General features: G+C 35.5%; 1 protein-coding gene across 8 annotated transcripts in view; it reads right to left on the reverse strand.

Annotated features, from left to right (window-relative positions):
- The window catches only part of RAD51B (RAD51 paralog B), a 289,276-nt gene that overhangs the window by 255,570 nt on the left and 7,339 nt on the right, over positions 1-26,367 (reverse strand). For all 8 annotated transcript variants that reach the window (XR_005554698.1, XM_039326853.1, XM_039326857.1 and 5 more), the window contains 4 exons: positions 25,576-25,692; positions 20,104-20,240; positions 17,090-17,209; positions 14,016-14,199 (listed from right to left, as the gene is read on the reverse strand). Coding sequence is in view for 7 of the 8 variants with exons in the window: in XM_039326853.1 (XP_039182787.1) it covers positions 14,016-14,199; positions 17,090-17,209; positions 20,104-20,240; positions 25,576-25,692 (558 nt within the window). In the remaining variant the exon portion in view is untranslated. The remainder of the gene's footprint in view (positions 1-14,015; positions 14,200-17,089; positions 17,210-20,103; positions 20,241-25,575; positions 25,693-26,367) is intronic.

Genomic DNA, 26,367 nt, shown 5'->3' on the forward strand with positions numbered 1-26,367 from the left:
ACTTGGTATGAAGTTTATATCAGAGGGTGAATCAGAAGAGACTCTGCTACAGATACCCACACACAGCCAGTACATAATCAAATGAGGGGTTGTATTCTGGATACGATGATACCTATGTTAATAAAATAGTGTAATCTAATAATACATACAAGATAACAACATAGCTACAAGGAGGATTGCCAGGTACAGTACATCAAATTCAAGCTAGAAAAAACTGGGGAAAAAATAATCAATTTACAGAAAAAGTGTGGCTGGCTCAGGAATTCTGGGAGTTGAAGTCCACGAGTCATGAAAGAGCCAAGGTTGCCTACCCCTGGCCTAGAATGATGACTTGACACAAACTGTCATTAGGACTATTTGACTGGAGACACTATAGATCCTTGGCAAATAAAATAAAGAGTAATTTATTATTTAGAATTAATACATAAAGGTATTACATGCTTTCCAGTTGCCTACCCCTGTTCTAGGCTGTATTTCACTTTCTAGATTTGTGAAACCTACCTCTTGTGTTTTGTCCTTGTCCTTGTCCTTCCAGTATGCCTTGTAAAGGTCTTGTTTGTTTCAGAAAAAAAGAAATTAGTCAAGTGGAAAACCCTAACTTGTCATCCAATGTACCAATAATAATGCTATAAATAACTAATTAAGAAAGCTAAACAAACTTGTAATGTAAACCTACATATAATTATCCAGAAATAATTCTGGATTATGATATGATAAATAAATAAAATGTCAGAGTCTAACTGGCCCATTTTCGTTATGCTCTGAAAATTTTTGTTTTGTTTCATTTTTCAGCAGTAAATGCACATATGTTTTTTTTTTTGTCATCCATGCTATTCATTCATTCATTTGCTCAGCTACTGGGAATGGTAGAGATCTTTTTATATTAGTATACCATTTAATTTACATTACTGAGCAACAATGGTTTCTATTAATAACAAAATAATTTGTAATAGTAAGAGTCTATCTTATATTTAGTCTGTCCATATAAGCTCTATTTAATGATAGGCAATTCCCAGACAGAAGCATCTAATTCAGTTGGAGGTTCAAGCAACTGAATTGGGATTCTTGCCTAAAAGAGAACTTCCTATGCAACTTAATAGTATTGTTACAAAATAAATATATACATTCACCCTTATTTAGTAAGACTGGGTATTTTAAAGTAAAATACACTGGAATATATTTTATGGCTAGTTTAGTGAAAAGGACTAGGGGGTGACATGATACCGGTAGCAGTATTCCAATATCTCAGGGGTTGCCATAAAGAAGAGTCAACCTATTCTCCATAGCACCGGAAGGCAGGACAAAAAGGAATGGATGGAGAGAAGCAACCTACAACTGAGGAGAAATTTCCTGACAGCTAGAACAATTAATCAGTGGAACAACTTGTCTCCAGAAGTTGTAGATGCTGGAAATTTTTAAGAAGAGATGGAGAAACATTTGTCCGAAACGGTATAGGGCACAGGTCAGCAGCCTGTGGCTTTGGAGCCGCATGTGGCTCTTTGAGCCTTCTCCTGCAGCTCCCAGCCTCCTCTGCCATTTGCAGAGAGGGAGAAAGAGACAGAGAAAGGCACTTGCGCTTCCTCTCTCTCTCTCTCTCTCTCTCTCTCTCTCTCTCTCTCTCTCTGTGTGTGTGTGTGTTTGTGTGTGTGTGTGTAAAAAGAGAGTGGCCTCACCCTGTTCTCCGACAAGCTGACAAGCTTATTGGGCAGGGCTCTTGCCTTGGCTGTGTCTCTGCAGGAAGCAGGAAGGACAGGAGAGAGCCAGCCTGTTGGAGAACAGCTTGAAGCCAGCTTGCCAGGTGACCAGAAGATCAGAGAGAGGGAGAAAGAGAGAGAGGGAGAGAAAGAGAAAGGGGGGAGAGAGAAGAGAGAGAAAGATAGAAAGGGAGAGGAGAGACAGGGACGGGGAAAGGTAAGAGAGAGAAAGAGAGAGAGGGAGAGAGAGGGAAAGAGAGAGAAGGATAGGAAAGAGAGAGAAAGAGAACTCATGCACAGCAGCCTCTATTTCTTTTTAATTAAACTTTTAAATCAAGCTCCTCCCCCTTGTGCATGCATGTGCGCACAAATTTTGCAGCTCCCAGTGTTTTCTCTGGGAAATGGGTCCAAGTGGCTCTTTGAGTGTTTATGGTTGCAGACCCCTGGTATAGGGTTTCCTGCCTGAGCAAGGGGTGGACTAGAAGACCTCCAAGGTCCCTTCCAACTCTGTTATTCTGTTGTTCTATTATTCTGTTAAATTTTTAAGAATGGGTTTCAAAGAAACCCTCCTTTCCCAAACTTCCACTTCCTGAAATCTGTGTATCACACAGAAAGGTAAGACTGAAAAGTTACTAGATTATGTGGTGAAGATTTTAATCCAAGAAATTCCATTGAGAACTGAGAACAGTTATACCAATGCAGGAGCATTGCAAAGTGCTCATAACTGCTGGATATGGAGTAACAGATATCAGGATCGTGGGAAGAGTCTGCTTTCTCTCTGGAGAATCATTTACCTCTTTTTAAGTCTATGATATTTTTGTCTTCAAAAAATTAAAAATGTATCCTCATGCAAGTTAAAAACTGCTCTGGTAGTTTTACATACTGTATAGGGAAAAGGGGTTTCATAAATAAAAACATCAATAGAGAAGGATAATATGACCTACAATAATTTTATAATAATATGCCCTTTTAATCTATGATTTGAATTTTATCTAATCTCTCACATTTGTTTAAGAAAACAGGATTTTATTTTGCTCATGTCAATCTAGACTGACTTTCAGGATATGCAGGCATCACTTTTGCTTATTTGTCACATCATTCTTTTAGACATTTTGTATAAAAATATGATTGAAATATTAAAAACCAATGCCACATCAGTAGAAACCAAAGTAGTTCATATCCTTTTCAAAATTCTAACTTATTTTAGCATAACATTCTGAAGAAAAAAAGAAGAACTAACATAGGACTCCAACCTCATGGGAGGTGCTAAGCCTCAGAATGATGGAAAAAAGAAACAACATGTCTACGCAAGAAAAGGAGTAAGGCCAAAGCCTGTAGGACATGTTTGATTGGACTATAAAACTGTAGGCTTTGATCTCAATGAGCTTCAAAAATAAACATATTGCATCTCAAGCCTGCATTGCCTGCTTCAGAATCTGGAATCACTCTGATGTTGGCAAAAGCAACCTTCACCCCATATGGCCTAGGACTCCTAAGGTGATTTCAATGATGTGGAAAAGATCACTGCTGTAGTGAACAGAAGTAGACACAACATCTACAAGATACGAAGAAAAACTGTTTTGTTACTCTGATTCTGTAAACATTGGCACATAAATAGTTAAATTTGCAGAAAGACATTATGTCAAACTCTGAACATGCAGAAGTTGTGTCAGTTTCTGTTCATAGCATGAAACATGATAAGACTCTTAAAACATCCAAAGGATTGTCACACAGAAGATGGGGCAGAGCTGTTCAAAGTTTTTCCAATGATAGGACAAGAAACAATTTAAAATAGCTTGGAAACAGATTTTGGTTGGACTTTGTGGGAAAAAAAATCCTATTAATAGGAGCTGTTCGATTCACACTGCTTCAAAAGATGGTAGACACTCCTTTGGTGAAATAGCTACAACACAGATAGAATGATCCATCTGATCATAGCTAATCATTGGTTCTTCAGTGAAAAGATTTAAAATGACAGTGTGTGTGTGTGTGTGTGTGTGTGTGTGTGTGTGTGTAACAATTAAAAGTTCCCAAGAATCATCAAGAAATCTAAAGCATTATTTTCAAAAAATTAAAAACCAAAACAATAAAGTGAATAATCTTTGTCATAGTTCTAATATTACTTGGCTCAATATGAAATATAAAGTTACTCTCTTGCATAATAGAAACATTCATTATAAAAATTATAAACGAGAGTGATTAGGAACAACACACTGATTTTTTTCCCCTTGTTTAATTGTTAAGGGCCAAAGTGAATAAAATAATGATACAATGTAAGTCATACATATTTGCATTTTTTAGTTATGCTTAGTATGCAGGTTTCATTTTGTTTATTGCCAACAATTATGCATAATGGAGATATAGCCTGCCATTTCTAATAGATATTTTTTACTAAATTGCACTGAACATCCTATCTTCTCCTTCCAACTTATTGTGCATGAACATTGTAAAAGATTTCAGACATCTCAAAACTGCAAAAGGAATGTCCTGATAGATACTTCTGGGTCAAATTTGAGGTTAAAGAATGATTTAATGCCATGAATATGAGTAAGTGGTAACCTTGAAGAAATAACCCCCACCCTTTGCATATTAAGAAATAGCTTTAAAGCTTGGAATTATTTTCCAACTCTATTTTTCTTTTTAAAAATGCTGCTATCTATCAGTGTTGTGGCATAATTCCATTCCTAAACATACACATGGGGCTATGGATTCATCCTTTTTCAAATCCCTTCATGCAACATAGTTTTTCACTGTACCATCAGTTTATCTGCTTATTATTTGTTCTATATACTCATCTGCACATGTTATTCATACCTGCCTCTTCTCATCTTTAAAACTTATTTCTCATTGTCTATTTTAAACTCCTGGGAATAAAGGAAATAGGTAGACAGACAGACAGATGACTGACTTGATTTCATTATTACAACAAATAAATAGTCATTAATACTCTAGACCAGAGACTATTTGGGCACCAAGAACCAGTTCCATGGAGAGAGTTTTTTCCACGGACTGGAGGGTGCATGGTTTTTTTGTGTTGCCTGCATCTCATGGATGGGACTTTGCTTGTTTGTGCGATCCAGTTGCTGACATGCCGCGGCCCGGTATTGATTCATGGACCAGGGATTGGGGACCCCTGCTCTATACCTTTGAAATTTTCCTAGGCATTCAAGCATCTGATGAAGTCAACATAAATCCTCAGGAATGATGAAATCATATTGTAAAACATATTTTTCATAATTACAGAACTGCCACCTTAAGTGGAAAGAATTCTCTATCTTCCTAATACCACAAGATTATGGATTTTGTTCTTGTGCTTTTGGCACCTACTTTTGTATGTTCAGTATGCAAAATGTCTTCCAGAATGAAAGCTAAGAGAAGTGAAAGAAGGTATTTAAATAATCAAGCTAATTAATAATCGGAGAGCACAAATACATGAAATAAAGAAATATTATAAAACTGAGCCAATCTGAAAATTGCAGCATTAAAAAGGAAAGCCAGACAAGGAGCTAAAAGGCAGTACTCCAACTGCTAAATGTGTAAGAAAAAGACTTTATCATGCTATATTGTGAATTTGAAAAAGAAAGAAAAAGGATGAATTCTTTTTTTATCTAGCCTTACTAACAAATAGTTGAGCAACCTACAAAGACAGCGTGTTGATTCAAAGCTCATTTTGTTAATTAAACAAAATCACATGCAAGGCAGAAAATCAGGAACAGAGTGTGCCAGTTCCTTTCTTTTAATTATTTCATCTGGAACAGAATGATACTTTACAAGTCTCCTAGAAACTTTTACTTTCTACTTACCAAAGGGTTTCAAAGCCTCTATGACAGGGGTCTTCAAACTTGGCCCTTTTATGACTTGTGGACTTCAACTCCCAGAATTCCTCAGCCCGCATGCCAAGTTTGAAGACCCCTGCTCTATGGAAATCTTATTTAGGAAGCATAACTCAGAAAATTGATCATCATTTAAGATTTCAAATTGCCTTTCAGACAATTCTGTCCAACACAGAATGACTGTCATTAAGTACAGTATATATGCAACTACTAAACTGTTACTTTTACAAAGAAGCTCCCATAGATCAAGGACTACCTGTACAGTACACTACTACACTGATTAATGATCCCAACTTATCAATCTTTATATTTTAAAAAAATCAAAAGATATGAAACATGGCTTCTCTGAACAGTTATGTGTTCTGAGAAAAAAAAACCTAGACTTTAGTTATTTTGTCAAAATATAAAGTTTCTAATATTTTACTGATAAAATGCTGCATTTTCAATAACAGTAAAGCAAGGTATAACGCACTATTGCCAGTGCCTGCAATTCAGTGAAAGAGTAGCTTATCAGGAATCAGGAAGAAAAACAAATGCAGTTTTAGGGCAAAAACTTCCAATTCACAAAAAAACTGGTTTCCAAATGCAATGGATTAATTGAATAAATAGACCAACACAGAAACAAAAAACATATGAAGTCTTGGGATGCCCTCTATTTGTTGGCATCTCTGCTTTTTTATTATAGTACTGCATTCATAAAAGCTACATGCAATTTGAGAAAGGAACATGCAGATTTCAGCTAAAGCAACTTCTATAATCTAAAACTCAATGGTTCTCAAACTCAGCAACTTTAAGATAGGTGGATTTTAACTCCCAAAATTCCTTTGCCAGCATGCTGACTGAGGAATTCTGGGAACAAAACTCCATACATCTCGAAAGTTGTTGAGGTTGAGAAACACTGTTCTAAAAGAATACTGTAAGGAGATGAGAGTAACAAAAGCCAAAAAGACATATGCAGATGGATATATGGTGTCTTTTTTGGCTCTGAAACATATACAATTATTAGGCTGGTATAGAATTCCAATCCAGTCTTGGAAAAACAAATCTCAACAGCTTTGGCAAGTTCTGAAATAATTGGAAAGCTTTTTTTTCAACAAACTGATTTTTTTTTTTTTTAGCAACCCTGCGATGTGCAAGTCTAACTGCAATCCTTCCTAGACTTTTCTATGAAGCAAATATGTCATGATGTTTTGTGATACTACATTCTTGTCGGAAGCACCTACCAAGGTTCTTATGGGTCAAAAGGCTTAGACAGTGAAATCATCATTGTCCAGGGGATGCCCTAGGAGGCAGCTTGCATGTCCCTGTTATTTTTCATCAAAGTGATACCTATTTATCTACTTTCATTTGAACAATTTTGAGCTGCTAGGTGGGCAGGAGCTGGGACAAATTGATGGGAGCTCATTCTGTCACATGGCTCATGCTCTCAGGTTGGACTGTCAACCTGTCTACCTCTCAATGGTCTTTTGACTCAGTGTTCTAACCACATGAGCCACCGTGGCCCCTGTTTTTGCTGAGAATTTACCATTGTTAGTCGTCAGAACAATGCACAGTCTCCTCTTCTTTATGACATAGTGGCAATCACTCTCAGTAACAGAACAAGGTAGGAACTTTTCTAGTAGATAATAGAACACTATTCTCTGAATAATTCATTCTTCTGATAGCCATAGGTAAGAGGGAAAGTATTATTGGATTATATCATATATAATTTTATTATCAATTCTTGGTCATTTTTAGCAGAGACTTTGATATTAAGAAATTCTCTTGAACAGAAATTTAAATTCCAAATAAATTTGCTTTATTCAGACTAATATAGAAAAAAATCAAATTATTGGTGTGTAGATAAATATTGAAATTCATAAAACTGACAAAATGAGTCTTGAGTGCAGTTATCAATCATAAATATTGATGCTTCAGTAAGTCAAGCACAGAGAAATCTATTATACCTCTATCTACAATTTGCCAACCTTAATTTACATCTATTATTTCATATCTTCCAATCTGGAATGATAGAGAAGTCATTAATTTGTTAAGTGAGATTTCATTCCAAGTATTTAAAACATACTATATTTTCCCCTCTTATTATTGAGGCTAAATATGCTCAGCTCCTTCAGTCCCTCTGTTTCAGCTTCTAATCTTTTCAATGCCTTTCTCTGACCTTATTTCAATTCTTCTGCTTTATAACATGCAGTTTCTACAACTGGAAACAAAATATGAAATGGGATCTGAGCCAAACAAAGTGAAACAATTTCATCGCAAAATGGTGTTGTAGAAACCAGGAGACTGAGTTCTAGACCTGCCTTAGATACAAAACCAGCTTGGGCCAGCTATTCTTTCTCAGCCCTAGGAAGCAGGCAGTGTTAAACCACTTCCAAAACACTTTATCAAGAACACTGCAGGAACTTGTCCAGGGAATGGCCAGGAGTCAACACTGATTCAAAGGCACATATACAAAAATGTCCTTTATATCAGAGGTCCCGAACATTTTGGGCACCAGGGACCAGTTACGTGGACAGAGGTTTTTCCGCGGACCGGAGGGCGCGTGTTTTTTTTTGTGCTGCCTGCATCCTGTGGATGGGGCTTTCCTTGTTTGTGTGGACTGGTGCTGGCATGCCACAGCCCGGTACTGGTCCACAGACCGGGAGTTGGGGAGAAACAAAAGAAACAAAATTAGGCAAATAAATCTTTTTCTTACATACAAAATTTTAGCCATATCTTTCAAAATGAAATTTTTTAAAAAAATAAGATTCCACAGTATTGCACAATTATCATTTCCTGGTTTGATTAACCAATGTTTTATAATCAATTCCCTATACAATAAACAGAATTTCAATACTACTGTCACAGAAGATCTGAAAGATGTAAATTGGGCAAAGCAGTCTGATGGAACATAAAAAACTTCAAAAGGAAATGGGCTTTAATTTCCATCAACAATACCATGGCCAAAAGAGATCATCTACAGATTTCCAAATTGAATTTTTTTCAGCAATTTACATACAGCCATATTAAGCATTCTGTTTATTACAAATCAAAGACCAAACTTCAGCCACCCAGCAAGTCAGTTTCTCTTTAGGACAAAAAGAGCAGGATGACACAATTGTTTTTAATCAAATAGATCAACAATATTTGATTACAAGGCACATAATATAATAAACTGTTTCAAAATTATGCCTTGTATAACTTCTTCATTATATTCTGTCCATATCACAGGATAGATAATGGGTTCAGAAAAATAAAATTACAGGGAAGGAATTCTTCCTACTGATTAATATAAACATTCTCCCAAACTCAAAATGTTAGTGGAAGGTTGTTTATGTAGATGGTGAAACAGTAATGCCCCCAAATTTTTGAAAATAAGAATTTGTTCTTAAGCTCTTTAAGAATTAAAATCGTTCCCTGGATACAACCAACAAATGCTTGATGTCTCCTTTGCTCTGGAATAAGCACAGCAAATATTATTATTATTTAAAAAGTTTCAGTCCTTTTTCAATCAAGGCTATAAATACAATGGAATTTGAAATTAAAAAATAAGAATAGAAAGTTTCCCTTTATTTCCCAGAAATTACTTCTGAAATAATATTGTCTGAAAAAGCAATTCTACTAACAGGATATTACAGCTGGATCACTGTGAACAGCCATTACTTTGTGTCAACGCTGCAAATATTGTATATTCCTGCTTTTGACAATATGCAGAATTGTCTGGTAATTATGGGGTTAATACAGAGCAGAAGAGGGGGTTGGGGGTAAAGCCGGGGAAAGAAAGAGGAAGAAAACATTTGACCTTCACATTAATTGGATAATGTGAGATATGACTGCTAATTTAGGGAGGGAACATGCTGATAATTTAACTGCTCAGAGGAAGAGAACTTAGATCCTAGCATCCCTCCATTGTGTCTGTGCCGACATTTTGATTCAATAAAAGACTTTTAGGAAAATAAATGCCTGGAAGTTCTTTGAAATGTTTCATTAGCCGGAACCATAACACTTTGCTTATTAGAATGGAAGGATGCAAAGCAGGGCCTCTGAGGTCAATCTTAATGGTCATTTGAGTTCATGTGGCAGAAGATGACCTTTCTGGATTTACAGGTTAAAACCCATCATTTTGAGGATGCTCACAAATGAATTATGTTTTTTCAACATAAACATAAAGTGATATACATTAATTCACCCAGTTACCCCAAAAATATTTGCAAAAAAATCTTAAAAACAGTCATTGTGTACAAAACAGCAGTAGACAGCTTGAGGTCTTCTAAGATACAAGGCTTATCACCCTGACCAGCAGCCATGCTGGCCACAATTTATAAGTGCTTTAGCCCAAAATATCTGGAAGATACTACAATGGTTATTCCTAGACTTTGGGTGCAGCAGTTGCACTAGAACCTCTATTGATTTACACTAATGCTTTTAATTGCATTTTTATCTCACAATAGATTTGTGTCTTTTAATTTAAAAACAACCTTTCTTTTATGACCCTGTAATCCCCATTCAGGGTAGAGCTGGAGTGACTGGATGACCTGAGCGTTTACAGACTGGAAGCCCTTCCTGATGCCTTTCTCGAGTTTGCAGCAGATATTTTTTTCTTTATGCTATAGGAAAGAAACCTCTGCTGCTACCTAGGATTGATCTCTCAACCTCTGAGTAGGAGATGAGTGTCTTCACCATTAGGTCACCATGCTGCTAGATCTGTATCTTTTAATATTAAATTATTATTCTTCATAACATTCTGGGTAATCCAACTAAATGAAGAGTTTCTTAAAACATAGTGCTCTTTACTTATTTAACAATTAAAATTACCTTCTACATTCTCCCTCCACAAAAGTCTCATCAGCTTCAGATGTTACAATATTAAGCATCATGGTCTGAAAAATTCTACTTGCAATTCATTTAAATATAAATAGGATTCTCATAAATATAGGCCCCAATAAAGCAGATTATGACTGTGAAGCAAATTCTATTAGCATCCTAATGAATGCATGAAGAACTAATCAAACCTTGCTAATGTGCTCAACCTGATTGGATAGTCACGATATATAGCTCTAATGAAGAGGGCCATCAGCATTGTGGGAAATTAGACAAACCTTGTGTTAGCTTTATTTTAACAAAAAGAACCAAAGCTTTTAATTCCCATTATAATGCTTGCCAAACAAGGGAAAGTCTTGAGCATCCTCTTGTAATAGACCAGGATTTAGCTGCATAATAAATATGCACCATCTAGTGGCTGTTTCATCATACACAACATATATACTTCAAAAAAAATCATGCAACTTGAACTCAACTGAGATGAATGGATTTGTTTTTATGAAACTCAAATGATTCATTAACTGATGTCTGGATTATATTATAAGTAATATAACAGGCACAGATTAAAAATAAATAAAACTGTCAATCCTTCAGAACAGCATAAGGGTTTGGTTTATGTTGATGTAATATAAGAGAAGGTCACAAAATTCATAAAAATTCTTTATAGAAGCTCTTTAGCTTGTTATACTTTCAAATCAAATCAAATCAAATTTATTCATGTTGATCAAGAAAATGACAAAACTAAATGTTATGTGCTTCCCCACAACAAATCATCACCACAAGAGACATTGTTCTTGGGAAGGGCTTCCTGGCTTATCCGCAGATAGTGATTAAAGTTATGGGACTTGCATCACTGCACTGTTGAGCAGTAAACTTCCAGGCATCATGTATCCAACTGATCTATATTAGAAAAGGAATTTCTATCTGAATATAAAACTGAACCATTATTAGAGGAAAATTGTCCAATACATCAAATAGGAATTTAAGAATTCCAGTGATTGGAATCTCAGAAATATAAACTTCATGTAAACTAGGATATACTTCAATATTTTACATGTATTGACCATGGTTATGGTGGAACCACCAGCTGAAGGGGAGAAGCCCCTGATAAGGGAGAGTTAAAAGACATTCGAGCTGCCGGAGGTGTAGAAAGTGTTTGAAGTCAAGGCATTAGGAATGTATCTGTCTTTTTTTAAGGGAAGGCATCAGTCTGGTGAGATTCCTGTATGCTAATGTTCATCAATAAAGAAACCTCTTTGACCATTTATTTGAGCTGTTCAGATTGCTTGCACCTGACAAGGTCTAGAAATTAGCCTATGAAAACATACATCTTTATTATAGTCTAAAACTAAGGAAACAAATTTTTAATCCAGTTTCTAGTATTTATATTATTCCCACAAACATACAATCTGACAGTTTGGGTAGTTTTACTGAAAGAAGCACAAATCATCAGTTTGGCTCCAGATATTTGCTTCTGATTCCTAACATAATATGCTGCAATCTATAAATCTGACAATAATTTTTAACGAATTATATATTATTTGAAAGATTGTAATTAAATAATTCTTTACTGCTGAATCTTACATTTATGTGGAACCAGTCAAAATGTTTAGTTGAAAATCTGGAATAGATTGTTGGCTGGTTCCTATGCAGTGTTAGTTGTTTTTAGTTCTCTGTATAAATTATAAACTTGGATTGTTAAATCCTCAATTTGCACTCTTCCTTTCAGGCTGTGATCATGAAGTTATATTATTTCTGCAGTACACTCTCGTAACTGGCAATAACTTGGGATCTCTTCTTAGGTTGTGGCTGGAAACAAGACATTTGTAGTAGATCTGCACCATCTTATGCTGTGCCTAGAACTATTTTTTTTCTTTGTAATTTTCTTTTTTTAAGTTGTTGTCCCTGATTATAAACATAGATGACAGAGCTATTCCAAACCCCGACAATTCAAATTTTAATACTTAAAGATAAAAAGAGGTTCCTGATATAGATGATCTCATCCTTTTTTTAAAAAGTAATGAAACTTTTTGTATAAAAAGAAGAAATCCAACATATCTTTACATTTTAATATTAAAAACTGGACAATTGGTGGCAAAAATGGGACACTATCAACATAATAACATGCTAACCCAAAGTAGCAGAAGGGACCAAAAAGACAGAGCCTTCTCCTCATCCACGCCCCAATTCACACTAAAAACATCAAAGTGAGAGCCCTTGTTGTTTGTTCATCTTAAAAAAAAATCAACCCAGTTGGTCTTCGAGAGCAGCTCCATGTACAGCATTGCAGTAGTCAAGCCATGAAGTGACCAGGGCATGAGTGATTGAAAGGAAGGCAGACGAAAATGTGCAACTGGCATAGCACATGAAGCTGGGCAAAAGCCCTCCTGACCACAGCTGTCAGCAGCTGTGGGTTCACAAAGAGCCCCAAACTGTGCATCATCCTTGAATTGGGAAGTGCAACTTAGTTACTAAATTCCCATAGCAAATATGGACAGTGGACATAGTAACTTTATCTCTCTGAAAAATAATAATTTTTATCACATTAGGAACTCACTAAGGCCTCACAAGAGTGATGCACTTTTCAGTTTAGTTTATCAAAATGCTGGCAGTTCTCTCTTTTCATTAATAGCATTTAGAAATATGTCATCCAGAATGTTCTTAGATTGGTCTTATGTTGAACTGTTTAGAAGTTCTATACTGTTTTTAAATAAAATTGATACAAATATTTTATAGATCCAAACCTAGTGCTATGTTCTTGTCTTTCTGAATGTTATCATGTAATTCCTCTCTGTTACATTTCTAAAGTTTTCAAAGACCCTGTTATTGTTATGGTTTCTAGTTGTTTTATCTCTGCCCTGTGCTTTGATTGCTTACTCTTTTAAAAACAATACTGTATTATATTTATATTTACCACAATTCAACTATAGAAGGATTAATAGGATATCAGTGTTTCAAAACAACAGTAAGTAACCAGTAGCAGAAAGATCTGAATTAAAGATCTGAATACATGAGATGCATGTTATGAGTTGATTTAAGAAAAATTGCAACGTGAAATATGTAAATGAAGTTTATTTTTTTCCAAGTTAAATTGAAATTACAACCCTGACTTTCAGGGTTTTCTTTTAAATCCATGGTACTATCCTACCAGAGTCCACTTTCAAAAAATGCAAGGGATCTCTGATTTGAGGACTATTCACTGAAATACCTCAAGTAGTATCTTAATGATGCAAACTCACAAAGAAGACAGCTAATTTGCCAATGAGAATCTCCTGTTGCACTACCATCCATGTAGCATATAGGCTGATCCTAAGACTAGTTACAAACATTCCCATGGTGGAATAATCTAATCTCAAATATGCTTCAGAATATAATCCAACAATTTATTTCTACAAGGAGGTTTGCTTTATCAACAAAAGGCTAATTTTAAGGAATGGGAACACGAGATACTAATATCCTTGGGCAAATCTGCAAAGGATGGCATTAATTGTTCATCTTGTGATCAGAAAACCAAATCAAACATTAGTCTTTCTTCTACATGAGAAAAACTACCTTATCGGTCTTCTTGCCAAGCAATTTTTTTAAAATAAAATCTATATTACAGTATTTCAAGTAGGTTTTCAGACATTCTAAATCACTGGAAATACAAAAATATTTCACATATGAAAAATAGAGAAAAGAAACTTACTGGTATTGAAAACTCTTCAGCCAAGTATTTCAATATTGAAGCCTCCTTACTCAATAAATTGCTTCGTTCCTTCAGGTTACCTTGACGCTTTGTATCAAATTCTTTTCTGATTACTGAAGCAACTGAGTCAACTATTATTAGCTTAACATTCTTAGAAATTATTTCTTCTTCCAAAGATTTAATTCTGGAAAAAAGAATAAGCCAAGTAGTAATTGTAGAATTTGGTACAAATACCTACATACCTTTCTAGATTCCAGTTGCAAATGAATCTTGGTTGATTCTGAAAGGCCGAACCAGGGCTGAATCTGATTAGTAACTGAAAGAGAGATTGTCAGGAAATCCTAAGTCTAGACTAGGCTAGGAAATTGAAAAGGAATTCTTGAAGTTGTTGCTCATAAACAAACGGACATGTTGGTATAATATTTTTTTTAATCAAGTAGCACTTTATTGCATAATTATGCTATAAACTTTGCTATGTGTGCACAGATACTTTGTTGCCTTGAAACAATCTCAATTTCTTCACATTGGTAAATTAAGCATCACATCTGCACATGAATGCATGTATGTGTAGCCAAGGTTTCCAGTTTAAATAAACAATACCCCCATACACACACACTTCTGCATGTCCAAGTAAAAGTAAAGGTTTCCCCGCCCCTCATATCTGAATCTAGGGGGCAGTTCTCAACTCCAGTTTTTAGCCAAGGGAGCAGCATAGTCCAAAGACATTTCCATGGTCATGTGGCCAGAATGACTATAGGCCGAGGCACATGGAACACTGTTACCACCCCACCAAAATGATACCTATTTATTTACTTGTATTTACAATGCTTCGGGCAAGTAATAGGAGCTCACCCTGCTCCGTGGCACTTGGGTCTCGAACTGGCCTGTCAGCTTTCCAGTTGACAAGCTCAGGGTCTTTAACTGCTGAGTCATCACACCCCCTTGTCCAACAGGTAACTGGAGTCAATATCAGAAAGTGTATTTCCTTGGCATATGCATTTGCAAATGTTTGTTGCTTTTATATTTTAATATGTACATTTTGAAATGCAGTTGTTTGTGTATGAATAGCATATTATCTGTGTTACTACGGAAATGTCCAACTGCTGTATCTGCACACATGACCTGTAAGTTTTACTAATATCATTCTGGCACCTTACTAAAGAATAACATTTATTAAGGAAGTAATAAGAACATAGATTTGAAGGCTGCCACAAAAAAGATCCTTTATATTAACAAGGGATTCAATTACTTACTACCATTCTACCACTGTGTGTCTTCTAGTGACTAATTTAAAAAGGAATTCCTACCATAGAACTGTGGGTACACATTAATGGAAGCCACATTGCCAAGTCCACATCACAGAGATATTTAAGCTGAACAGTCCAGTTTGTTAGCCAGTACTGTGGCCCAATCATGCAACGTTCTCATTTCAAGAATGATCAGTAGATTAATACCACCAGTATATTCTGTCCTTTTAGTTGTTTTCCTCCAATAGTATCTGAAATTTATACCTTTTGAAAAAGTTCAGTCAGCTAATTTCAACACAAAAAATCTATTTGAGATTTCCTATTATTACCAGGAACCAAATTATTGACAACTTCATTCTAGTGATCTTGAGTCTTAGAGTACTTGATCCCTGTGTAATCTTTCATTATATTTGCACTTGAGCTCAGGTTTTTTTGGGGGGATGTATTTTTTTATTGTGTCATTCCAGAGCTGAGTTTTGTGTTTGGAATCAACTGAGACTCATTTGATCCTATGGCCAATTCTTCATAATTCGGTATTTTACTAGAAATTTTTCCACTTTACTACAAAAAGTAATCCATGAATATTCCTATCTTCAACATGAATCATCTTGTTCTTATTGCTTTTCGCCCAGAGAAAACTCCATCTTGTCTTTCGTACTCATATAATTTTATCCAGTGATGAAGCTCCCAAGACTATAAATCATAATTTTAACTTAGACATTATCATCCTGGACACTCTCTACATACTTCCTTTCTGTTAATCATTATAATAATGATGTTTAGGGTGTTACCCAAATCAATTGTAATAGCTAAAACTATTACCATGAAAATGTATTCCTAAAATTGATATATTACTACTTGGCCCAGAATTCTGTTTATGTGCCAAGCACAGTGTCCATAAGGCTCTCACAAATCTAGGTTTAAGTTCATTATTTAAAAATTGAAGCATAACTTGGAAAAAATTAAATAAAATAATGTTATCTTAGAAGCTACGTAGATAAATAAATGGAAATAAAAAAATATTTGAGTTTTATATGCATAGATTAGAAAAAGTAGTAAGTTAGAAATTTAGACTTTTATTTTGTTATCTTGATTTTCTAGCTTGATGCAGGTTTTTTCATTTTAAGTTTTTTTTGTTATTGTTTCGTTTCTAGGTAATTTAATATATTATTTCATTTGTTATTTTTCCTTATTTGTTATATTTATAAGAGATTAATTATCTACACTTTGGGGCAGCCTACAAATCTTATAAATAAAGTTTTATTTTAAATACAATATATAATGTTATTATTACACATACTGTAGGTTTTATACTGTACTATATTATTCTTTTTTAAAAAGAAATGCTAATTGTAATATTTTTGAAATTTAAATAAAAGTAATAAGAAGTCCTACAAAGAAATGACACTGCACATTAAGAGAGGCGTGAAATAACAATCTATCCTGAATACCTACTTTTTAAAAAATGCCTACAGGAAGTGCTTCCCCCACATATAAAATCCTCAATATTGCTACATTCTATAAGTCAAAAAAATAAGATGGAACAGGGTTTTTTTAGAATTTTTTTCAGCAGACTGTCACTCACTAAGGATATGGAGATATACTATATTGTTTATATCTATTCATATGTGTGTGTGTCTGTGTAAGCTATGTGTGTGTGTGTGTGTCTGTTTTGTATGTATATGTATATGTATGTGTGCATATGTGTATATGTATGTGTGTGTGTGTATCCGAATATAACAGTAAAGGCCCAGATATTCATTTGCTTCCATATTCTATATTAAATATTTTACAGACTGTGCTGCCCCCAAGAGAGAAAATGGTTACCTTTTTAGTACGCTATCACAGGTTAGCTCCTGATAGACAAGAACCTTGTTTGTCATTGCAATCAGCTTTTCTTCTGTAGCAAAATAATGTGGGAATCGATGCTGAGCTATTTCAACCAGCCTGTTTGGGACCCAAAGCAAATTACTGAGAGAAGATAACCATTGCTTTTCAGAATTATTAAACATGAAGGAAAACTATCTATGCAAAAGAGTTTAGTTAAAAGTAAGCATAAATTTATGACAATGTATATATTTGATTCTTTTCCATATTTTTCAACATATGCCTTTAAATACACACCACCACCCCAAATGTTTGGGGCATATTCTAATTCTCAAGAGTAGAAATAAATACAGATGAATAACAGAGAGCAGATGGCCATAAATATCCCCTCACTTTTTCAATTAGCCATCTGATAAACTAGCTTGCAGGAGCTAGATCATTAATCACTCAACCAAACCTTACTAGATCACTGACACAGGAAAAGAACTAACCCTAACACTGAAAGGAGAGGTAACTACCAAGAGGTTCCTTATTATGATGAAAACTTTTGCTGCCAGTTCAGTTTTCATTAACTACAGAAAGAAACAGAGAGAGAAATAGAGAGAGTAGAAATCAGAAACTGAAAAAGAGAAAAGAAAACTGAAAAACTGAAGAATAGGTTTTATAGTCATTCAAGGAGGGCCTATCTATCAACTTCTCAAATTCTTTCAAGATTGACAAAAGGAGAACACAAAAGATTCACTTCTTGAGGAGCATGGTCCCTATTTTCTTCAGAGATTGTAGTCCTTGCCCATCCGTAGTAGATGGCAGATCTTAGCTGATTTTGGCTGGTCTCCAAAAGCTAAGTTAGGCTGGATTTGATTAATACAGTAATTCAGTGGAAGACTATAGTACTCCTATTATTGTAAGCCCCAGTGCACTCTGGAATGTCAAAAAAATCCCTGAAAAAGGCATGGCATATCATTCCTATATAGAGGCAAACAAAACAATATGAACATGTCCATCATATCATCAGGAGTCAAACATAACTTGAGAGGTCTCAGAATAGAGCTGGAAGGGATCTTTGAGATCTTCTAGTCCAACCACCTGCTCAAGGAGACCCTATACTATTTCAGACAAGTGACTGTTCAGTCTCTTCTTAAAAACCTCCAGTGATGAAGCACCCACAATTTCTGATGGCAAGCTGTTCCAGTAGTTAATTGTCCTCACTGTTAGGAAGTTTCTCCTTAATTCCAAGTTGCTTCTCTCGTTGATTAGTTTCCATCCATTGTTTGTTGTCCTGCCCTGTAGTGCTTTGGAAAATATGTCAACCCCCTCGTTTGTGGCAACCTCTCAAATGCTGGAATATTGCTATCATGCCCACCGTAGTCCTTCTTTTCTCTTGCCTATAAGCAGAGAAAGTTGTTCTATCACCTTCTCTGTGCATCCTTAAATTACAAGAAAAAAATAGCAGACAGATGGGCATTTTGTTGAGTGCTTTTGAGTTCCTTCAAACAACTACTCTAAAAATGTGCAAACTCACAAATTGTTTTAAGTATTAGTCAGAATACTTGCAGTGGCTTAACGTCTTTGAAGGTGAGCAATGGAATACTTCTGTATCCATTACAGAAAGGTCAAGTGGAAGAAACACAAAGGAGCAGCATTTAGTGACAACCTTAAAAATTATTTTGGAATGAACTTTTATCCCAGTCTAAGTTACATAAATAATTAAAAACCTAACAAATATTTCTACTCTTTTAACAAATAGACTCAAATGCATTCACAAATTGTCAGTAATCCAGTGACATTATCCTTAGAAGATTGGAAACGAGAATGTTGTAGGTGCCTCTAATGGATTCATTATTAAATTCAACTGGGTCAGGACTGCACTCTAGTGGGAATTTCACTGAATTATTAGCATTAGAAAAGCAATGAAGTTAAGATTCATATGTGGCTAGAAAAGATGATTAAAATACAGATAGAATTTAAACCAGAACTCTGTTTGCTAGGAATATTAGGCTTGAATTATGGAAAAGAGAATGAGTATTTAATATTACATGTGTTAACAGCCGCGAGGATAATATTTGCCCTATTTTGGAAAAATGAAAATTTACCATCTGATCAGATTATAATAACAAAAATACTTGAATGTGCAGAAATGGATAGATTAACTTTAGAAATGAAAGAGAAAGAAGACACAATTTATTTTAAAATATGGGAAAAATTTTTACCAATGGTTAGCAACACAATAGAATGAGAAAAGGCTATGAAACTTAAAGAGATAATTGATAATTTGTATTTATATTTTATGATTATTTGTAGGAACTTGTCTTCTTTTTTTTCTTTTTCTTTTCGTATTTGTGATTTAATAATATAGTAAATTATAACCAATAAGTAATATATTACTATTTTAAAGTTATTACAACTAATTAGTATTAAGCATTGTTAATTACTAAAATGAATGAGATATATTGACTAACTTGTAATTTACATGACTATATTGAAATCTGTTTAATACTAGAGTAATTATTAAGATTTAATATGTATACCCGGACGGGTTTACTTGCTGAAGTGATGTTATTTTGTGGGATTAATCCCACTTTTGTGTTTACCCCTTTCCTTTGGTTTAACCCTTTGTATGTTTCCCTTTGTTTTACCTTTGTTGACCTTATTCCCTTGTTACCCTTATAAAACTCAATAAAATATTTGTTAAAAAAGAAAAGAAAAGCAATGAAGCAATGTTTTTCTTTAATTCCAATGGGTGGTAAGTTCCCAAAAATATAGCTGGCTGTTTTTGCAAAGGAGTGTTGCACTGCAATGGACTATACAAATTATGGGCTCTATGCTTGGAGCTTGCAAAATCTGTAATTGGGTAGAGGGAAGAGAAGACAATACTGGAATTTGACTTAGATCTTTCACTGCCTTCAAAAGAACACTATGGCACTTGAACAACTAATTCCAGGCTACGTCTGTACTATATATGTAATGAAATATGGCTTCTAAAGCTGTAGATACTTTTTTTGTATCAGTCTTACCTTTCAGCAGTGAATGCAGATTCTGTATCAATGTAAATAACTGCCCCGTCCAAGCCTCCCATGTTAGTGGGCAGTGTGGCCAGCAAGCTCATCATAATACACAACTGAGTTTTACCACAACCTGATGGACCCGTTATCTAATAACAGAAGTAGACACAAACAGCATTATAATCTTTCTGTAAATCTTCAGTTTCTATTTTTAGGTTTAGCCTCCGCATCGCTATACCTCAATAGTATTGTGTAATTTTACAATGCCATATCTCAGTTTGATTTAAAAAATAGCAAAAGTAATAGATTTTGAGATAATAGGGTTTGATAGTATGATGCAATGTCCAAATATTTTTAAAAAAACATATATGTTTATTTTAAAAAAATATTTCTTTCAAGTAAAATATAGTAATGCAGGTAGTCCTTGAGCAGTGACCACAACTGAGCCCAAAATTTATGTTACTAAGTGAAACATTTATTAAGTGAGCTTGCCCCATTTGACGACTTTTCTTGCCACAGCTGTTAAGTGAATCATCTCATTTGCTAAGTTAGCAATATGGCTGTTAAGTGAATCGGGTTTCCCCATTGACTTTGCTTGTCAGAAGGTCGCAAAAGCTGATCAAATGACTCCAGGACAGGGCACCGGTCATAAATATGAACCAGTTGCCAAGCATCCGAATTTTGATCACATGGCCACGGGGATGATGCAACGGTTGTAAGTGTGAAAAACAATCATAAGTCATTTTTTTCAATGCCATTGTAACTTTGAACAGTCACTAAATGAACTGCTGTAAGTCAAGGACTAGCTGTACTATACCAACTAATTTAAAGGCACGATATAAGGAAAGATAAGGAAACAGCCAAATCTAGTTTATAACCAACAACATTCATTCTTTTAGGTTTTATTCTGACCCAACTCTTAGTTTCATATAATAAAACAAGCAAAAGTACACTCATAGACACCACTAGTTTTAGTTCTGTTGACCCACATATATTCCTTGCAACAGGCCACATTCTACTTACTACATTTCCACCATAATAACAAAATTAATAGGTAATATACATATCAAACATTAGAACCACTATGGTGCCTATAATTTCAATCTCCCAAACCTTCCCCCCCCCAAAAAAAACATTTTTACTTCCCTTTGTAAGGTGGGGGGCAGCCCATTTCAAAGAAGGGGAGCTCAAAAAAAGATTGTTTCCCCTCATATCTCATATCTCTTCCCCACCACACCTCAAGATAGGAGGGGATCTTCAATAGGCGATTCCTGGTCTGGATTTGGTAGTCTGTCTCTCTGATACCCAAAGTCTGAGCCATATATCATGACAAGGGAGAAACTTTCAGAAAGCTGCACTGTGGTTAGTACTATACCCACAGAGCAACGTTTGCAGCTTTCTGAATGTTTCAGTTCAATTTCAGATTTGTAACTAGATCAGGGGTAGACAACCTCGGCTCTTTTATGACTCGTGGACTTCAGCTCCCAGAATTCCTGAGCCAGCATAGGTATGCTGGCTCAGGAATTCTGGGAGTTGAAGTCCACGAGTCATAAAAGAGCCGAGGTTGCCTACCCCTGAACTAGAGCAATTATCAGGATATTTTCACTAGCTAAATTCTATTTGCACTTTTCTTATTTTCAGACATCTTTTCCTCTCTTCTCCCTAGTATAATAATTAATGCTTACAACACAAGTTACTTGGTAGTTCAGGTCTTAAGTCTTAAGTCCATTACAATGAATGACTGCAACACTAGTAGCATATGGAATATTATAACATTTCCAACTGAGATGGTTAAGTTTGGGGGGCTGAAAATGCAATAAAAAGTTATTTCCTCAATTTTCCCACAGGCTTTTCTTGTTTCTGGTTTTCCCCCAAGGTACTGAAAGAGGGGTTATAAGTCTATTCTTTTAAACTCAGAATAACGTGATTATGAAATACAAACATACATTGCTTGGAATAGCTGCCAGAATTTAACAAGCTCTTAGCTCATTTGGGATATTTTCTGCAACTCTCTGGGTTAAGAATGCAGCCTTGCCAGAAACAAGATATTTGTTATCAGAAACACTCTTCTTCTTTTTTTTCTTCTTTTTTTAAAAAGTTTTTTATTTATAATACAGTTTTTTAAAAAAAACATTGGACATGACGTAACATTCCAGTATAAACATTTCTATCAAATTATTTCTCTTCTTACATTTAGTTCTTTATCTCTACAGATACATATGAGATTTTTTATACAATACTTAATTCATTTTTCTATTTGCTAACCTAAGATTATATACATTTCCATCTTAACGCTAATCTATAAGCCCGACAGTCCTCCTCGATTCCCACCAAAAGTAAAATTTATCCCAGATTTCAAAGTATTCTGATCCACTTTTATGCTTCAGTTCCATCATAAGCCTGTCCATTTCAGCACAAGATAGTATTTTATATAGTATCTCTTCCTCTGTGGGAGTTTCTTTGTTCTTCCATTTTTGTGCAAATGCCAATCTGGCAGCAGTCAAGATGTGCAGCATCAAATAAACTATTCCCTTATCATATTGGTTATGCCCAATAAAAAGTTCAGGTTTTAGCTCTATCTCCAGCATTAATATTTCTTTCAACCATTTTCTTATCCTATTCCAATAATCACAAGCTTTAGGGCAGCGGTTCTCAACCTGTGGGTCGCGACCCCATTTGGGGTCGAACGACCATTTCACGGGGATCGCCAAACAACGCGATCCACCATTTTTTTCTCAGCCCGCGCAGGGGGCAGCGGCGCGCATGCGCGCTACGCAGGGGCGGCACATGGGGCGGCACCGCACATGCGTGCCGCGCAGGTGCCGCTGCGCATGCGTGCCACGCAGGGGGCGCCACGCATGCGTGCCGCGCAGGGGGCGGCACTGCGCATGCATGCCACGCGGGGGGGTGCCGCGCATGCGTGCCGCGCAGGGGGGTGCCGCGCATGTGTGCCGCGCAGGGGGCGGCGCCACGCATGCACACCGCCTGCTTATGACCGGGGTCACCGGTCTAAAAAGATTGAGAACCACTGCTTTAGGGCATTTCCACCACATATGGTAGTAGGTCCTATTGCTATTTTGCATTTCCAATATATGGGTGAGAGATTTGGGCCCATTTTGGCTAACCTTGTGGGTGGGAAATGCCATCTATAAAACATCTTGTAGAGATTTTCCTTATGAGAGGTAGCTAAGGTGAGATCAGAAACACTCTTCTTGATGAAGTATGTAATCTAATGTACAAAACGAAATAGCTTCAATAAACAATCCCAGCCCACTGTTTCTGCCTGTCCTTCCTCTAGCACAGCCATCAAAATCAATCCAGTGATTGACTGCTCAGCTTGGGAGTTCCCACAGACTATTGATAGGAATATAAACATAAGATTTCTCACAAGCATATTTTTTTTCTTCTTTCAGTAGTAGTCAAACCATGTTTTGTTTGCTTGCTTGCTTTCATTATAGCGTGTGAATCTTTCCAATCTAAACTTTAAAACTCTTTATCAAATACCAGTCCTTATTTATTTAATTTATATGCCGACCATCTCACCTGGTGGTGACTCTAGATGGTTTCCTATCGATAACCATTAAATATTAAAACAATAAATATTAACATTAAAAATGGAGTTAAGCAAGCAAGGAAGGGAGTGAGATCCCCATGGAGAGAAGGTGGGGTTTTAACTTAACCCATTAACCACTTCCAGGATGACATATGCTCAATTTATCACAAACTTTGAAAACCACGTGCATCTTAGGTTTTATCATCAACGAAAATAAAAACTTATTTCTGTATTATTTTCAAAACCAGTATATTGGTTTATATTTTGTTTTATTAACTGGTGACATATTTATGTGTTTGTACCATCTCACATTTTGGCAGAAACTATAACAAGTTGACAGTTTTAGAATCTAATTGATTTTAATGTGAGCATCGCTTGACTCTTTCCCACAAAAATCTGACTGACTATATTCTTTCTTTTAGGAACTAATGGAATGAATGCAAAAGAGAGAAAAATTCACTGCTGAGAATTCATTGAAAATACCTTGTTCTATTTTTATTCTGAAGTTGGGTACAAAATGCCTTCCCTACAGTAACAACATTCAAGTTTTCCTTTGTAGAAAGAATGCCACTTTTCATGTAATGGTTCATTATTTTCAAGACAAACAATGATTAATCACAAAAGGGCATGATTCAATTCCTTCTTTAAATTTCACTAATGATTTAAAAAATATGCTGGGGAATCAGTGCCAGAACATTTTTCTGACTCTCTGAGAACCAGGATAAGAACTGGCAATAGGGAAAAAGTGTATTTGAGTTTCAACTTTCCAACCACATCATCAGTCATAAAAATGAATAGTAATTTTTTTCAGCATCAGTTCTTTAAGTGAAGCCACAAAAGTACGGAATAAAAAAAACCTCTTGCGATAAAACTGAAGTCTAGGTATTAAACTCCTATGTTTTAGAATAGGTATCTAAAGCAGAGAATAACCACAGCCGATGAGGCTATGAAGACCTGGATGAGACAAAACACACTCAGATCAGGGTACTCCTATAACATGGTCCTAGTAGTTACTCTGCATGTAGTTTTGTTTCCCTGCATAGAAAGTGGTTCGTGATTTGGGGGTGCTCCAGAATCTATAGCTCCTGCTCAAAGAGCAGATAGAAGTTGTAGCTGGGGAGGTTATGTCTACCTTCAGTTGATTCACCAGTTTTAAACCAATCAGGAACAGAAGGGCCCAAACCTAATCATCACTTGATCACCACTTGACTGGACTAGTGCAGTGAGTGCCCTCCATCTGGGGTTGTCTTGGAAGACAACTCAGAAGCCACAGCTGGTAAAAAAAAATGCAGTGGCATGATACTGCCAATACAGAATTACATATTTAATATAAAGTCATTGCAATGGTTATTAGTAGACTTCCACATCCAATTTAACATGCTGATTATTATCCCTAAAGTTTCAAATGGTGCAGCAGCAGGAGACATCAGACAACACAGAATCTGCTGGTGTCCTATGGTCAAAGAGGGAAGGCTAAATAAAAGATCCCTCCCCTCATGAGGTATGCGAGCCATGATGGGGGCAATTAGGCCTTCTTTTTTAACACCCCCCCCCATCTTATGGAACACTCTCCCCAGGAAATACATTCAATTCTCCCACCTTGCCACAGTTCCAGAAACATCTTAAAACTGTTTTATTTCCATCTGCTTTTATCCATGTTGACTGTGGTACCTATCTTGCATTTTATTTGGGGCTTGCCTTTGCTTTTTCTGATTATGATTTGGTTTTGATACTTTAAAAAAGATCAGGCATTTATTATTCTATGTGTTTTTATGGCTAATGCTGTACACCATCTTGAGTACTTTGAGATAGTATAATGGTGTGTGGGAATGACCTTCAGGCCTAACATTTTAACACCATAAATGAATATTCACTGAAAATATGTTAAATAAACAGATACAAGTAAGTTTAGCTAAATGTCCACCTTTTACCTCTGTAAGACTATCACAGGCAATTCCACCATGCAATATTTTATCCAGATCTTCTAGCGTTGTTGACAAAAATGCTGTTGAAGGATTGGTGGTTCTTTTCATTTTCATTTCATAAGCCTAAAACAAGGAATCATTTTAAAAGATGCTATATATAATTGTTAAGAAAACTGCTTAGTATTACTTTCTTCCAAAAGTATAACTGCAGTGTTTTGCTTATCAAAATATAAAAGAAAATTCCTGGTAGGTTTTTAATTTATTTTCTTGTCTTCATTAAGTTTTTCCTAAGCTTTCTGATCAAAGATAATATACTAAAGTAGTTACAATATTTGTATAGTGCAAATTTCAACTTTGATGTTACAATGACATGTAAGTATATGCTTTTTCCTTCTTTGGACAGTAAAAAGCTTAATTTGCAAAATACAACTTCAGAAGAAATTATCACCCTTGTAGTTAAAAGTAGCTGGAAAGCATACTGTCCAGGAAAACTGACTGGCTCTAAAGTCTGGGTTCTCTGAAAGGTTTATTGAAGTCCCTATGAAGAACTACTATGAATTTTTATAAAGGAATTTATACAATAATTTAAATAACTAAAAGATAGGGGGAAGTTCAGGATTTTTTAATAGTTTGCTTTTCCTCAAGAGATTGGAGTTATTTGAAATGGTTCCACCTAATAGTAGGTGAACCAGATTTACAGCAACCACATATTTAATACATATTTTAAATTTAGCTATCTATCTAAAATGCCTGTGATTGCTAATCAGTGTGTCTGTTTAGTAGGTATTTTGTTGGCCC

The sequence above is a fragment of the Crotalus tigris genome, unplaced genomic scaffold (genome assembly GCF_016545835.1).
Source record: "Crotalus tigris isolate CLP2741 ecotype Arizona unplaced genomic scaffold, ASM1654583v1 scf7180000024346.1432988, whole genome shotgun sequence".
Taxonomy (NCBI): Eukaryota; Metazoa; Chordata; class Lepidosauria; order Squamata; family Viperidae; genus Crotalus; species Crotalus tigris.